At 49.2% G+C, this 15462-nt stretch overlaps 1 protein-coding gene across 1 annotated transcript; it reads right to left on the bottom strand.

Moving 5' to 3' along the window:
- Positions 1 to 7875: 7875 nt before the first annotated feature.
- Positions 7876 to 10654, bottom strand: LOC109772444 (protein TUNICAMYCIN INDUCED 1). The gene is made up of 3 exons (XM_020331128.4): positions 10430 to 10654; positions 9995 to 10330; positions 7876 to 8832 (listed from the first exon to the last, which is right to left on the bottom strand). Exons 1-3 carry the CDS (start codon positions 10547 to 10549, stop codon positions 8053 to 8055), a joined length of 1236 nt encoding a protein of 411 aa, XP_020186717.1. The 5' UTR covers positions 10550 to 10654; the 3' UTR covers positions 7876 to 8052.
- Between the last annotated feature and the right edge of the window lie 4808 nt (positions 10655 to 15462).

The raw sequence follows: 15462 nt of genomic DNA, 5'->3' as shown, positions 1-15462 counted from the left end.
CGGCGGTGAAGATTCCCGTTGACGGCGGCGGGAGGTCACTGGCGATGAGGAGATGATCCGGAGACCGAGTCGGCAGAGCAGGACACACGCGGGCGAAAAGGTTTCGGAGGAATTTCCAAAATTTGACCCGTGGGTATATATATCCTGACTCTGTCGGTGTGACTGAGTGGAACAACTCGGTGGCACCGAGATGCAGAATCGCAAGCGGTTACTGCAACTCGGTGTGACCAAACGGTTCTAATCGGTTGCACCGAGATTGAAAACCTAGATCAACTCAATGAACTCGGTATGACCGAAAGGGTTGAATCGGTCAGACCGAAATACACAGAGAGGTTTTGGAAGTTTAAGTCTATGACGAATCGGTGACTCCAAGTGCTCCTCGCCCAGAGGGTTCGAATCTGACTTGATCAAACTTTGTGATGTAGCATGAATAGAGTTTTAGACGAGAAAAGCATAGATAGCTAGAGGAAGTTCTTAGGCATTCTTGTCCATCCATTTGGCAAAAAGAAAGACCAAACAATCAAAGCAACAAATGGATGTCCTCGAATGAGAAAAATATGCAATCAACATGCTCACACAATAAGATGGCAAATGAAATATGTGGCAAAGCATGCACAATCACTCTAGCATTTATCAAGCAATTGGTGATGACTAGGTCATCTATATATGAGTATATTGACAGAGGAGTCAAATGAGAACATTTGATCGTAGGTCATACTCATCGTTTAAGCGCAAGTGGGGTTACCACTTTTACATAAAGCATTATTGTGTTCACACCATTAGAGTTGCTTTAGCTCAATTCTTAGAGTAAAGCTCCCCTAAGATGTGATATCCCCCCTAAGAGGGATGAACTAACCTTGGGTTTTGTCGATGATGACTTCATGTAGATGTTGAAGATGTGGATGCTCAATATTGATGTAGATCATTTGGAGCAATCCATTGGAGTGAGTCGCACTTTCAATACCTACATGGGTTAGTCCCACAAGGAACAAACAAGGATATCCATAGACATAGAGTGAAGTACACACAAGATGATGTCCATGAAAGCATTATTTTACCTTGTCCCTTGTCTTACCAACAAGAGGGTTTGTGACTCCTTGAACTAGTCCAAGATGTGGAAGTTGATTGCACTTGTTCTTGCCAAAATGATATGAGTGAAATATGTTGGCGGAGTCACCCTTAAGAACTCTCTAGTTCTTCTTCTTCGGGATCCACATCAACTTGATGGGAATCCTTGGATTTGTAGTCGTACTTGATGAAGTAGATCTTGATGTAGTCTTGGGAACCCACTTGACCAAGGCCTTGGGAGCTTCTTCAACTGCATCAATCTCCTCTTGAAGCTTGTCCTTGCCTTTTTGCTTGTGGTCTTGTGGTGGAAGATCATCTTGAGCTTGTGTTCCTTTGAAGGAAGTAGGATCATACTTCTCTTGTTGTGGAACAAACTTCATCTTGGGGTATTGATCTTCTTCCCACTCAACTCCATTGGCATTGAACTTTCGTTCAAAACCAACACCTTGATTCTTTCGGTGCCTTCCTTGCTTGCGTACAATTTCCTCAAATTGCTTACTTCCGGCAAGGCTCTTGTAAACACCTTTCTCTATAATTCCCTTCAATAAGCTATTTTCTTGCTCAAGTGTAACTTGGCTAAGAGAATCGTTAGTGGAATCAAGAGAATTACTAGAAGCAACAACATTGGATTTAGCATGATTATTGTTACTACTAGAAGAAGAATCTTTCTTACTCTTGTTGCTAGATTTTACTTGTGGCAGGTAAGTAGACAAGAGTAAACGCTTGACAATGTAAGAAGAACTTTTCTTACGAAGATCATTGATTGCTTTTAAGAACCCATGCTCTTGCTCTAGGTTGAGCTTTTCAAATCATAGCTTCTCATGAGTCTTTAAAAGCTCTCGATGATCTTCTAAGGTAGTTTCATGAGCTAACTTAAGAGTGTTTAGTTCTTTAGTTTGACGCTCAATCTCCTTCTTATCATCGTCATTCGTTTTATCTTGATTAACATGATTAATAGCAAGTTCATCATAGTTTTCATCACTAGAGTTATCAACAAGTAAATCATCATCACCTAGCAAATCATCTTCATCACTATTGAAATCAACATACTCGGGGTGTGATACCTTTGGGCCTTTAGCCATGAAGCATCTTCCAATTCCTTCGTTTGGTGAGTCAAATATGTCATAGGAGTTGGTTGACACAAGTGCTAGACCGGCAACACCTTCATCTTGAGTATATTCTGAGTCAGAGTGATAACTTCTCTCGGCGTGATGGTCGGAGTCAGAGCCGGATACCCATTCGCCCACATGAGCTTGATGTCTTCGCTTTGTGTAGCTCCTTGATGACTTGTCCTTCCTCTCCGAATCCTTGCTTCTGCGAGAGGTTCTTCGTTCATAACGATCATCTCTACTCCTTCTCTCTCTTGGAGGTGATTCTTCTCTTCTACTCCTTTTAGGTGAGTCTTCTCTTCTTTTGTAGTGAGTCGTACACTCATTGGAGTAGTGTCCGGGTCTTCCACAATTGTAGCAATTACGCTCACGACTAGAAGATCTTTTATCATTGTAGGACCTTGACTTGGAACTTCTTTCTTTGCTTCTACTCTTGTAGAACTTGTTGAAGTTCTTCACCATTAGGATCAATTCTTCATTGAAGGCTTGTTTCTCACTTGATGATGTAGGAGCATCACATGAGGCTTTGTAAGCACCACTAGACTTGTTGTGAAGCTCTTCTTTATCCTTGAGTGACATCTCATGAGCAACAATTCTACCAATGACTTCGGTTGGCTTGAGATCTTTGTAATTGGGCATCATTTGAATCAAAGTGCACACGGTGTCATATTTTCCATCCAAAGCTCTTAGGATCTTCTTGATGATGAATCTAATTTGTGATGAGAGCAAGCCTAGAGTACATTCAGCGACACCTTCACCATCCTTCATTTTGAAATTGTCAAGCTGACTTTGAAGCACATCCAATTTGGATTCCTTGACAAAGTCGGTACCTTCATGCATATCAATCAAAGTATCCCAAATTTCCTTTGCATTCTCGAGATGGCTGATTTTGTTGAATTCTTCGGGGCACAATCCGTTGAAGAGGATATCGCAAGCTTGAGCATTGTAGTGCAGTATCTTCAATTCTTTCGTGGTAGCTTCATGATTCGGTTCTCTCCCATCAAATAATTCACCTTGCAAGCCAATACACACAAGAATATACATTTTCATCTTATGCTTCCAACTAGCAAAATTAGTGCCATCAAAGTAAGGACCTCTATGGTGGTAATTTCCCTCGCTAGACGCCATACTCTCCTAGGTTGTGAAACCGAGGCTATGATCACCAAAGCTATGGAAATCAAGGCAAATGGAGACAAAAGCTCTGTTACCACTTGTAGGATCGAAAGTATGTCTAGAGGGGGGTGATTAGACTACTTGACCAAATAAAAATCTAGCCTTTTTCCAATTTTAAGTCTTGGCAGATCTTAGCAACTTAACACAAAGTCAAGCAATCAACCTACACATGCAATTCTAAGAGTATAGTAGCGGAATGTAAATCATTGCATATGAAGGTAAAGGGGAGGAGTTTGGAGGGAGCAAACGCAATGTAGACACAGAGATTTTTGGCGTGGTTCCGATAGGTGGTGCTATCGTACATCCACGTTGATGGAGACTTCAACCCACGAAGGGTAACGGTTGCGCGAGTCCACGTAGGGCTCCACCCATGAAGGGTCCATGAAGAAGCAACCTTGTCTATCCCACCATAGCCATCGCCCACGAAGGACTTGCCTCACTAGGGTAGATCTTCACGAAGTAGGCGATCTCCTTGCCCTTACAAACTCCTTGGTTCAACTCCACAATCTTGACGGAGGCTCCCAAGTAACACCTAACCAATCTAGGAGACACCACTCTCCAAAAGGTAATAGATGGTGTGTTGATGATGAACTCCTTGCTCTTGTGCTTCAAATGATAGTCTCCCAAACACTCAACTCTCTCTCACAGATTTGGATATGGTGGAAATATGATTTGAGTGGAAAGCAACTTGGGGAAGGCTAGAGACCAAGATTCTTGTGGTTGGATTGGAATATCTTGGTCTCAACACATGAGTAGATGGTTCTCTCTCAGAAAATGAATGCTGGAAGTGTAGGCACGTTCTGATGGCTCTCTCCATGAATGGAGGATGGGTGGAGGGGTATATATAGCCTCCACACAAAATCTAACCATTACACACAATCTACCAAACTTGGTGGGACCGAATACTGAAACTCGGTCAGACCGATGTAGTTCAAAATGTGAACGTTAGGCTTTTCGGTGGGACCGACATGTCAACTCGGTGGGACCGATTGTGTTAGGGTTAGGGCATAATGTAATATCAGTGAGACCGATCACATGAACTCGGTGAGACCGATTTCTGTAATAGGCAAACAGAGAGTTGGTCAGGCAAACTCGGTGGGACCGATCGCTCATTTCGGTGAGACCGAAACGTTACGAAAAGGAAACAGAGAGTTTGCATTGCGAACTCGGTGGAACGATCGCTCATCTCGGTTAGATCAAAACGTTATGAAGGGAGACAGAGAGTTTGCAATCCCACCTCGGTGAGACCGAGATCCCTATCGGTGAGACCGAACTGATTAGGGTTTCTGGCTATGGCTATGTCAAATGAACTCGGTGACGCCGGATAGATCAAATCGGTGGGGTCGAGTTTGACTTTTTGGTTTGGGACATATGTGGATATGAGAAAGTGCTTGAGGGCTTTTAGAGCATATCACTAAGCATTTTGAGCAAGCAAGCCATTAAGCAACACCTCATCCCCTTTTAATAGTATTGGCTTTTCCTATGGACTCAATGTGATCTTGGATCACTAAAATAAAAATGTAGAGTCTTGAGCTTGAGCCAATATGTGTCCTTAGCATTTTGAGGGGTCCACATCTCTAGTCCATGCCATGCCAATCATTGAACTTTCTGAAATGATTATCTTGAAAGAATATTATTCCAATGAGCTATATGTTGTTAAGAATTACCAAAACCACCCAGGGATTAGTTGCACTTCCAAATTTGAACAATTTCCCTCTGTATGCGCCATATATTTTTGTTGTGTATTCTGCTCTAGCTGTGGTTGTTTCCTTGTGCCCTATTGGTCAAGGAAGATTCAGGGTGAGGAAGGACAACAGTGTTAACTAGGCCCTCCCAGGTGTTCCACGGTGTATAGGTGTTAAGCAATAACATGATAAAGCAATTAAAGAGAAGAGAGAACACTTTGGTAAACCAAGAAGAGCCTCCCGGGTGTTCCACGGTGTATAGGTGTTAAACAATAACACGATAATAAAGCAATTAAAGAGAAGAGAGAACACTTTGGTAACCCAAGAAGAACCAACGTCAAACGCGCGAACGTATGCAAAACACTTAAATGAAGAAAGTTCATCAATGCAAAAAGAACTTTAGTTGCTAAATAGTTAAATAAAGGAAATTAAGCATCTATGCATTGCGCTAAACTCTTTAATGCGCCTAGCACCTCATCCAAACATATGTGCATCGAAAGAGGCCTAGAAGCGGTTGGACTCTCCTGCTCGGTTTTATAGGTACATGAGAGATAAAAATCAATCACCTTGATGCTCGAACAGACATCCAATTTGGCTCTTGGGAGCATATGCTTTGCGCATCAAAAATGTTATTTTGCAATTGTCAAAAAAATGTGTTATCACAGCCACATGTTATCTACAAAATTCTCATGGGAAAAGCTTAAGCACTTTGACATGTGCAAATAAAAAGAAAAGTCAAAGGCCAAATGTCACCTTCAAATGTTAACTTTAATGTACCCTCGAAAAAAAATGTTAACTTAATTTTGTTTTTGCACCGATTCACATGAAAATTGTAAGCACCTTTGTTACACTGACATCAAGCATGTAAAAAAAACAGAATCTTTAAAATTTATTAACTACTTGGTCTGAATTACTGTTCATAAGGTTTCAGAGCCTAAACGGTCATCCCATGCTCTAACAGCATCTCCAGCCGCGCCCCCTGAAAGGCCTCTCCAGGCGATTTTTTTGCGCCGGCGCCGAAAAATCGGCCCAGTCACGTCCCCAGGAGCCCGATTTTCACCGGCCTGGGCCGAAATCAGCGCCGGCAGACCCAGGCCGAACCCGGCGCGCTGGGGGGCGCCCGGGGGCGCCGGGGCGAGTTGCTTTGGCGCGAAGCAGCCGCAGGCCCGCCGAGTCAGCGAGACCAGCACTTCGTCGTCTCATCGCCTCGGTTCCCGCGGGAATCAATGCCAAGGCTGCCGTGCTGCCGCCGGTCAGCCTTGCCATTGATTCCTCACGGGCGGCGCGGCGACGCCTCCCCTCCCGCGCATGCGTACACACGGGCGCGGCTATATAAAGCCGGTGGCCTCCCTCGCCTCTGGCCACACCAGCCCTATCCGCCGAGCTCTCCCTCTCCCGTGCGCCGCCGCCGAGCCCTCCCTCTCACGTGCGCCGCCTCCGAGCCCTCCGGGCACTCCGACAGCACCGGCGATGGCTGAACGTTTCCCCGGCGACGAGGCGGCGGCCAACGGCTTCGGCCGCCGCTCGCTCCGCGAACAGGAGTCGTGTCTCCTGTTCGAGGCCAACATCCCGGCGCCGCCGGACATGCGCGTCGGGCCGACGGGGTGGAGGCTCAGCAACGGGGGAGTGCCCGTTCCCCTGTTGCCCGACGCCGTGGCGCGCGCCCCCTACTTCGCCGCCGAGGTAGAGCTCGTGCGCGCCTCCCTCACCGAAGAGCAGCTCGCCCTCCCCTAGTACGCCGCCGACAACCACGCGGCGTGGGTGGCGTACTTCGAGCGCCGTCAGCAGCAGAGGTTGGCGTCCACCAACGGGGCGCCGGTGGTGGGCGGCACGAAGAACAGCGAGGGGCGCCACGTGTGGTGGGGCGTCCCCGGCCGCACGCTCGAGGGCGTGCTGACGCACCTTGAGGGCGGCAACAACCCGCCGCTGGCATACCCTCCCCCGGCGAGGGCGGCCGCCCCGGCCCACCGCCGACGCGCCGGGCAATGGATGCCCAGGAGGTTCGGCTCCTCCCCGTCTTCCTCCTCGCACTCTTCCTCACGGTCTTCTTCCCACACCTCCGGCTCTCCGGCGCTGCTCGGCGTCAAGGCCGAGCCCGCGGCGGAGACGCCGCTCAGCCGGCGCACTCGCAGCGCCGGCATCGTCATCAACGAGGGCGGCCGGCGCGCCTCCTCATCGGCTCCTCCGCACTTCGTCAAGCCAAAGACGGAGCCGGGTCCCGCGCCGGTGAAAACGGAGCGGGTCTCCCCGCCGTGAAGACGGAACACGGCGAAGTGGAGCTCGACGACGACGCGGCCCTGGAATGGGCGCGCCAGGACTCCCTGAAGATGGAGAGGGAGCACCAGTGCGCCGCCCTGCGGCGCTTCGAGTAGCGCCGCCGGGGCCGCGACGAAGGAGGAATCGTCGTCCTCGACGACAACAACGACGACGACGCACCGCCGCCGCCACCAGTCTGCCATGGCGACGCCGGGCAGGGGTGCACCAGGGACGGCCGCGTCAAGGAGGAGAAGGACGACGATGACGGCGGCGACGACGACGGCGACTACTCCGCGTTCCGCAAGTTATTTTTTTAGATATATTTGCTATGTAAGCCGCGAACATGTCTAATATATGCCAAAGTTTGCCGAAATTTAGACGTGTTTAGCCGAACGTTTTCTTTTTTGAAAAAATTTAGACGCGTTTGGAGGCGGCCCTGAGGCCGGCGGCTGGGGACCAACTCGCCCCTAGCCGTTTTTTTTTGCGCCGGCTCGCCCCCAGACGGCGATTTTAGGCTCCCTCTGAGGGGCCAACAGCTAGATATGCTCTAAGCGCTTCTGCTTTGCTTTGAGATGTGTACTGTGTACATACAATTTGCTCATTGCTGCACTTCACTGTAAGGCCTCCTTGTTCGCGCCCGCAATTTACAAAGCTAGCCAGTATAACATACAAGTTCCATGTTACCGCAGAAATCAGTACATTTTGCCACATCCATCCCAAGTAGAGCTTTGGAAATAAAAAGCTTCCAGCCCCTCCCAGTCTCACAAAGTGAAATAAACCGGTGGGGGGTTTACTACCTCCATCTTCGATCTAGACACGTTTCCAGTGAGCATGCTCTCGGACATGGCCTCGTCGACCTGGAAAGGCTGCACCTGGGCGATCCTTTCCGGGATCGCCTGGCCACGCTCCACGCGAGCAAGAACTTCATAGTGCGCTCTCAACTTCTTGGGCTTTGTTCTCCACTCTGGCAAGTTAGACCAGTTCACCTCTCCATCAGCAATCCGCTTCTCCACCGTGAATCCCATTTTGACATATGTTTGTGCCGAGGCCCGTGCATTCACCAACTTGAACGTGCCCTTCTCACCGGCCTTCTTACCCAAAACCTTCGCCAGTAGTTCTTCAAGCCCCTGCAGGCTGCCATCTGATGCATTCAATGACAAAAAGGGCCACAATCCGGGGCTAGGCGATTCATCCTCATCGTCAGTGACAGCAGGGATCGCACGCGAGGAGAGCTCCACTTGACCTGGGGCCAACCTTTTGAGCTTGAGCTTGTCATTCGGAGACATGGACGGGGTTGAGGATAAGGAGGTTGGACCCTCGATCCGGAGGGACATCAGGGGTTTCTGATTAGACCGAGCTGCACCGCGTAGGGCTCGAGCAATGGAAAGCAAGCTAGACAGACGGCCCTTGTATGTGGTGCGGTTGAGAGGAAGTGGTAGTTCGAGGGGCAAACGGAGGCTCACCGCCCTAGCACCTTTCACTGTTACCACCGCACCGTCAGCAAGAACAACTTTCTTCAGGGTTCCAGCTTCCACATCATGCTGTACAGAAACAGATATTAGCATTTCATATGCGATATGATGAAAAATTCATGACTACATGTATAGTAATTCAATAAACACGAATATTTGTCCACTGGCTGCACCACAATGGTTGGCATGTATGTGAATGCCATGTCGTATCTTTGGTCAGATGAAAATGTGCCCGCACACACACAACAAGAAAGTAAATGAACGTTATTTTTTCAAGGCTTTGAGATGAATTACAGAGTGTATTGCAGGTAGGTACAAACAAACACATCCTCACAGTGAGTGAGATCTATCTAAAATCACCACTGTAAGGAATCCACAATGTGCAACTCTCTAACGTCAACTAATAGTTCACTACTGTTTGTTCAGATACGAGCTTTCATCATCGTAATAAAAGTTTGCAACAACAATGATACAGCTTCTAAACACAAAGAGCACTTCCATTCATTGTTCAGACACATTCAGAAGTCACCCAGCCATTTCAGCTGGCACTATCAACATGTGATGACTGAAGATGGTCTCTGCTTCTTATCTACAATATCTAGCCCATGACAGTAGCCACATTTGATGTTCAAGACAAAAGATGTGTTTTTGGTCCTTGTCAGTGTTACCAATTCTGTTGATGCTGGAGGGGGGATGCAATTTTAAGCTGAGTCTAATATTGTACTCCCTCTGTAACGAAATACTTGTAGTTGGGGAAAACTAGTAAAAGTTCCCCCAACAACAAGTATTGTGGTACAGAGGTATTATATATTCTTCTTTTGTGTGCAGAAGAGGCCGTAGTTACATTTTGATGTTTTGAGCCCAATAAATTTATAATATTCTCCCTCGAGTTAGATCCTCATCTTAATGTATCAGATGAAGAATCATGACAATATCTATCATTGGCACACCTTTCCCCTGTCACTAACGCCTAACCTCGTCCAATCCTCATCTCGATGTCTGAGATTAATAATAAACAAAGATAACTAACGTGAGCATGCCTGACCTTTTTTTTAACCAACTTCTCCTTGTCTGGGATTTCAGGTACAGGCAGAGGCAAGGAAACCATATCAACAACCACAACTCTCAACCAACCTTAAGATATATCAACAACCCACAACTCTCAAGTCTAAGTCTGAACCAATCCTTAAAATAAGCGATACAGCAAAATAAACAAATCATCTGATCTTACCGGCAAAGCGAGCCTGACGTCGTCGCCGTCCTGGATCCATAGCTCCATGGGCCCGGCGAGCTGGAAGGGCGGCAGTGTGGGGTCGAAGCTACCCCGCCCGATCTCGGCGAGCGCCGTGTCGTCGGCGTCGGCCTGGGACCGGAAGATGGGCAGGTCGACGAAGTCCCACCGGTTGACGTCCTCGAGCAGCCGCACCGGCACGGCCTTCCTCCCGACCTCCATGTCGAACTCGTACGCCACCGCGTGCCCCACTAGCGCGTCCCTCACGTCGAACCCGGACACCTTGAGCTCCTCCGACTGGAGCCCCAGCCCCTTGACGATCGCCTCCCTCAGGTCCTGCAGCGCGGATCCGGCAACCGCGCCGGCCCGTCAGCTCCGATCGGTCGAGCCGTGGCAAGAGAGATTAGAAGGGAGGGAGGGAGTGGGGGGACTCACGGAGATGGCCTTGGGGACGGGGGGCTTGGGCGCCGCGTCGACGCCGCGCGACGAGCCGATCGCGAGGAGCAGCGCCAGGGGCAGCGCGAGGAGCCGCCATCGGGCTCGAGCGGCGGCCATCGCTGCTCCTCGTCTCCCCTATCAATTCGACCGGATTACCTGCTGCTCCTTCTGCGAGGAAGAGGGGGAGAAAAGAAACGGAACTCTATGGAGGAAGGGGACGGAGCTCGGGCGGTATGTATAGGTGCGGGCCCGCGTAGGGCTGCGTCTACGTGGAATTTTCCAGAGGGCGGGCCCGTTCTGGATTGGCCGGTTAATGACGTGGAGGTACGTGTCGAGGACCAATCACAGACGGCATCGCAGGATTGCGTGGACGAGCGGTTGGATTTCGAAGCGGCCCCGGTACGTATCTAATTTTTTTTCCACGGACCAGACATCTCCAACTGCAACCCGCAAATTTCCTCCCGCATCCCTCTGTTGATAAATGAATCAGTTCGTGAACACGGATGCGAGAGGACAAAACCGGACGAAATTCATTTGAACAAGTACGGATTTCATTTAAACGTAATGTATTTCATTACATTTACATCAACTAAGCGGAGCCTGTCCAATTAGGTCTAAATGGTCGCCGGGCGACCGTTCCCCGTGTCCGACCATGAGCCCCGAGAACTGAAGCTTCATCGTCTTCGGTTTCGCCTCGGCTCTCTCCAGCTCCGGAGGCCCGGGAAGTTAAGTTGTCCACCTCCACGTCGTCGCCAAGCGACTAATCGGCTGACGATGTTGAGCCCACCAAGCTTGGCCTCGATGGGATGGGAGGAGCAGTGGCCTTTCTGGGTCACAAGCGGTGACGACCTATCGTGCACTACTCTTCCTCGCTGCCGGCGGCGCCCGCGGACGTGCCAGCTTCGTGGTCATTGTGGCGGGGGTGTGGACTCGGTGATGTCCTTCTTGTAGTCGGTCTCGCCGAACACCGCCTCGCCCCACGTCGTCGCTCTCCTTGTAGGAGGTCGACACCTCCGCCACTCGCTGGCGGTATCGCCAGCGGGTGAGGTGGATCTGGAGCGGTAGGACTCGAGCAGCGCCTCCTGCTCCGCTAGGCCCGCGTCCAGCGCGACAGCCCTGCCGGTGGCGAGCGGCTCCTCCGCCTGCACTTGCTCCTGTAGGAGGTGGTGGTTGTAGGCAGCGTCGGACTGCGCCTCCCGTAACTGCTTCTCCCGCTCCTCCCACACCATGTCCATGTAATGGGCACGAGCCTCGTCGATGGTCATGGTGCAATGCATCGATGAGGGGGGCGCATAGGAGGAGGAGGAGGGTGTCACCGGTTCATTGTCGTCGGCGTTCTCCATTGGGACGTCATCGTCCTTCAGCTACCTGCCGGCCAGCCAGCCGGCAACAATGACGGCCATCTCCTTCTTCTAGTTCGACGTCAGCCCGTCCCAGTGAGCATTGGCGGGGAGGAATCCATGGTGGGAATGGTGCCGAGACGAATCAGAGGTGGATATGGTTATGGCCGGGGCACCCGTTTTTATTGCAATGGTGGGCTGCGGAGGGAAGGACAGGTGGCGCCGGAGAAGATGCCTCGGCAACCGCATGCCATCAATGTGGGCGGCAGACGGACAAACGGGCGATCGTCATGTCGTTTGAACGCGCAGTAGTCGCAAGCATCGAGAAGCGGCGCGAGCAGCGCTCTATCGACCGGCGTGCCGCTTCAATGCCGGCGCCAGTGAGCGGCCGCGTCCGCTCTGGCAGGGTATGAATGCGGGCGTTGACGCTCTGGAGCGGCGCTGACCAAAAACACGTGAGAAGGGGGAGCCACCCACTGTTACATTCAAGTTATATGATGCTCCCAGAGAGATGACACTTGATGAGTTTTGTGAGGCTTGTTTAATTCCACCTGAGGGCAGCCCTATAGAGTCACACCCTCGTGACGTTACGAATTTTATATCCGAAGTTACTGTAGAGGAGACGAGAGGAGTTTATGAGGCTAGAGTTGCTAGTTTGTATTTTCCCATTTTGCGTTATTACTCATTATTTTCTGGGAGTTGTTTGACTGGACGGTGGGAGAGTGGATCACTCAGCTCGCCTGATCTTGTTATTTTGCGCCATGCTCTTTATAGTGATAGAACTTTGAGTTTGGATGGCATGATTGCTTGACAGTTACACACTAACCTCTTGAAGGGAGTTATTTACGGTGGTATTTATGCTTCTCGCATTGACATTTTAAGATTTTTATTAGGCGTGATTGTTGAGGAGAAGTTTTTACCTGTTAGACACCTTGATTACACTAGCATGGTTGGGCATGATTTTATTAACAATAACACGCCACGATTTCGGTATAACTTGGTGTTTAGTCAGGGCAGTCGTGAGACTATTACCTAGCATGCGCCTTCTTTGTTTGATTTTTCCTCAGGCAGGTATACTATTATGGGGCTTGGAGCCGCCCCAAGAAGAGGAGCCAGAGCCAGCACCTCAGCCCGTGGCAGCCGCAGAGCCTGTTTACTAGTGGGATTTGCAGGATCCGGTCTATCAATGGACCCCCCATGAGCCTCAACACTATCCTGAAGAGGGATACTTCAACCCATGGCCATAGACCAACTAGCTTTGGGATAGGGAAGGAGTAAAAATTATACTCCACTAGCTTTGGGATCGGTTAGGTCAAACTTAGTAAAGTAAAAATTAAATAGACCACTAAGTTGATATAAGGGGTCCGTTAGAAATACCCTTAGCGGAAGATAAAGAGAAAAACATCGACCTGGGGAAGTCGTTTTCCGATTCCATCTTGTAAGCCTACGTAACTCAAGTAATTTGAGTTGACCTTGCATCATAGTAGTAGAGTAGTTTCTTAGCCGGATTATTGCTCTTCGTGAAGTGGCGTAAAGGAATTCTATCGTCTTGGCGAGCTTCCGGTGGATGCGCGGAAAGCGCTGGATGACTTGCGCCGAGGTTTGAGGCCAATGCTCTGAAGGAAATATGCCCTAGACGCAATAATAAAGTTATTATTTTATTTCCTTATATCATGATAAATGTTTATTATTCATGCTAGAATTGTATTAACCGGAAACTTGATACATGTGTGAATACATAGACAAAACAAAGTGTCCCTAGTATGCCTCTACTAGACTAGCTCGTTAATCAAAGATGGTTAAGTTTCCTGACCATAGACATGTGTTGTCATTTGATGAACGGGGTCACATCATTAGAAGAAAGATGTGATGGACAAGACCCATCCGTTAGCTTAGCATAAATGATCATTTAGTTTTATTGCTATTGCTTTCTTAATGACTTATACATGTTCCTCTGACTATGAGATTATGCAACTCCTGAATACCGGAGGAACACCTTGTGTGTTATCAAACGTCACAACGTAACTGGGTGATTATAAAGATGCTCTACAGGTGTCTCCGAAGGTGTTTGTTGGGTTGGCATAGATCAAGATTAGGATTTGTCACTCCATGTATCAGAGAGGTATCTCTGGGCCCTCTTGGTAATGCACATCACTATAAGCCTTGCAAGCAATGTGACTAATGAGTTAGTTACGGGATGATGCATTACGGAACGAGTAAAGAGACTTGCCGGTAACGAGATTGAACTAGGTATGAGGATACCGACGATCGAATCTCGGGCAAGTAACATACCGATGATAAAGGGAACAACGTATGTTCTTATGCGGTTTGACCGATAAAGATCTTCGTAGAATATGTAGGAGCCAATATAAGCATCCAGGTTCCGCTATTGGTTATTGACCAGATGTGTCTCGGTCATGTCTACATAGTTCTCGAACCCGTAGGGTCCGCACGCTTAACGTTCGATGATGATTTGTATTATGAGTTATGTGATTTGATGACCGAAGTTTGTTTGGAGTCCCGGATGAGATCACGGACATGACGAGGAGTCTCAAAATGGTCGAGAGGTAAAGATCGATATATTGGAAGGCTATATTCGGACATCGGAAAGGTTCCGAGTGATTCGGGTATTTTTCGGAGTACCGGAGAGTTACGGGAATTGCTGGGGGAAGTAGTGGGCCTTAATGGGCCATATGTGAAAGGAGAGAAGGGCCTCAAGGGGTGGCCACACGCCCCCCCATGGCAAGTCCGAATTGGACTAGGGAGGGGCGGCGCCCCCCTTTCTTTCCTTCTCCCTCTCCTACTCCTCCCCTCTCTCCCCTCTTGGAAAAGGAAGGGGACTGCAACTAGGATTGGGAATCCTAGTTGGACTCCCCCTATAGGCGCGCCCCTCCTAGGCCGGCCTCGTCCTCCTCCCTCCTTTATATACGTGGGCAGGGGGCACCCCAAAGGCACTCAAGATTTGTCTTAGTCGTGTGCGGTGCCCCCTCCACAGTTACACACCTAGTTCATATCGTTGTAGTGCTTAGGCGAAGCCCTGCGCCGGTAACTTCATCATCACCATCACCACGGCGTCGTGCTGACGGAACTCTTCCTTGGCCTCAACTGGATCAAGAGTTCGAGGGACGTCACCAAGCTGAACGTGTGCAGATCGCGGAGGTGTCGTGCGTTCGGTACTTGGATCGGTTGGATCGCGAAGACGTTCGACTACATCAACCGCGCTACTAAACGCTTTCGCTTTCGGTCTACGAGGGTGCGTGGACACACTCTCCCCGCTCATTGCTATGCTTCTCCTAGATAGATCTTGCGTGATCGTAGGAAATTTTTGAAATACTACGTTCCCCAACAGTGGCATCCGAGCCAGGTCTATGCATAGATGTTATATGCACGAGTAGAACACAAAGAGTTGTGGGTGATAATAGTCATACTGCTTACCAGCATGTCATACTTTGATTCGGCGGTATTGTTGGATGAAGCGGCCCAAACCGACATTACATGATCGCGTTCATGAGACTGGTTCTACCACCGTGCTTCGCACACAGGTGGCTAGTGGGTGTCTGTTTCTCCAACTTTAGTTGAATCGAGTGTGACTACGCCCGGTCCTTGTTGAAGATTAAAACAACACACTTGACGAAAAATCGTTGTGGTTTTGATGAGTCGGTAAGAACGGTTCTTGCTAGAAGCCTGTAG

The sequence above is a fragment of the Aegilops tauschii genome, chromosome 3, assembly GCF_002575655.3.
Source record: "Aegilops tauschii subsp. strangulata cultivar AL8/78 chromosome 3, Aet v6.0, whole genome shotgun sequence".
NCBI classification, from domain to species: Eukaryota; Viridiplantae; Streptophyta; class Magnoliopsida; order Poales; family Poaceae; genus Aegilops; species Aegilops tauschii.
Note: the sequence above shows the minus strand (reverse complement) of the source record. Positions and strands in the feature narration are given on the sequence as shown.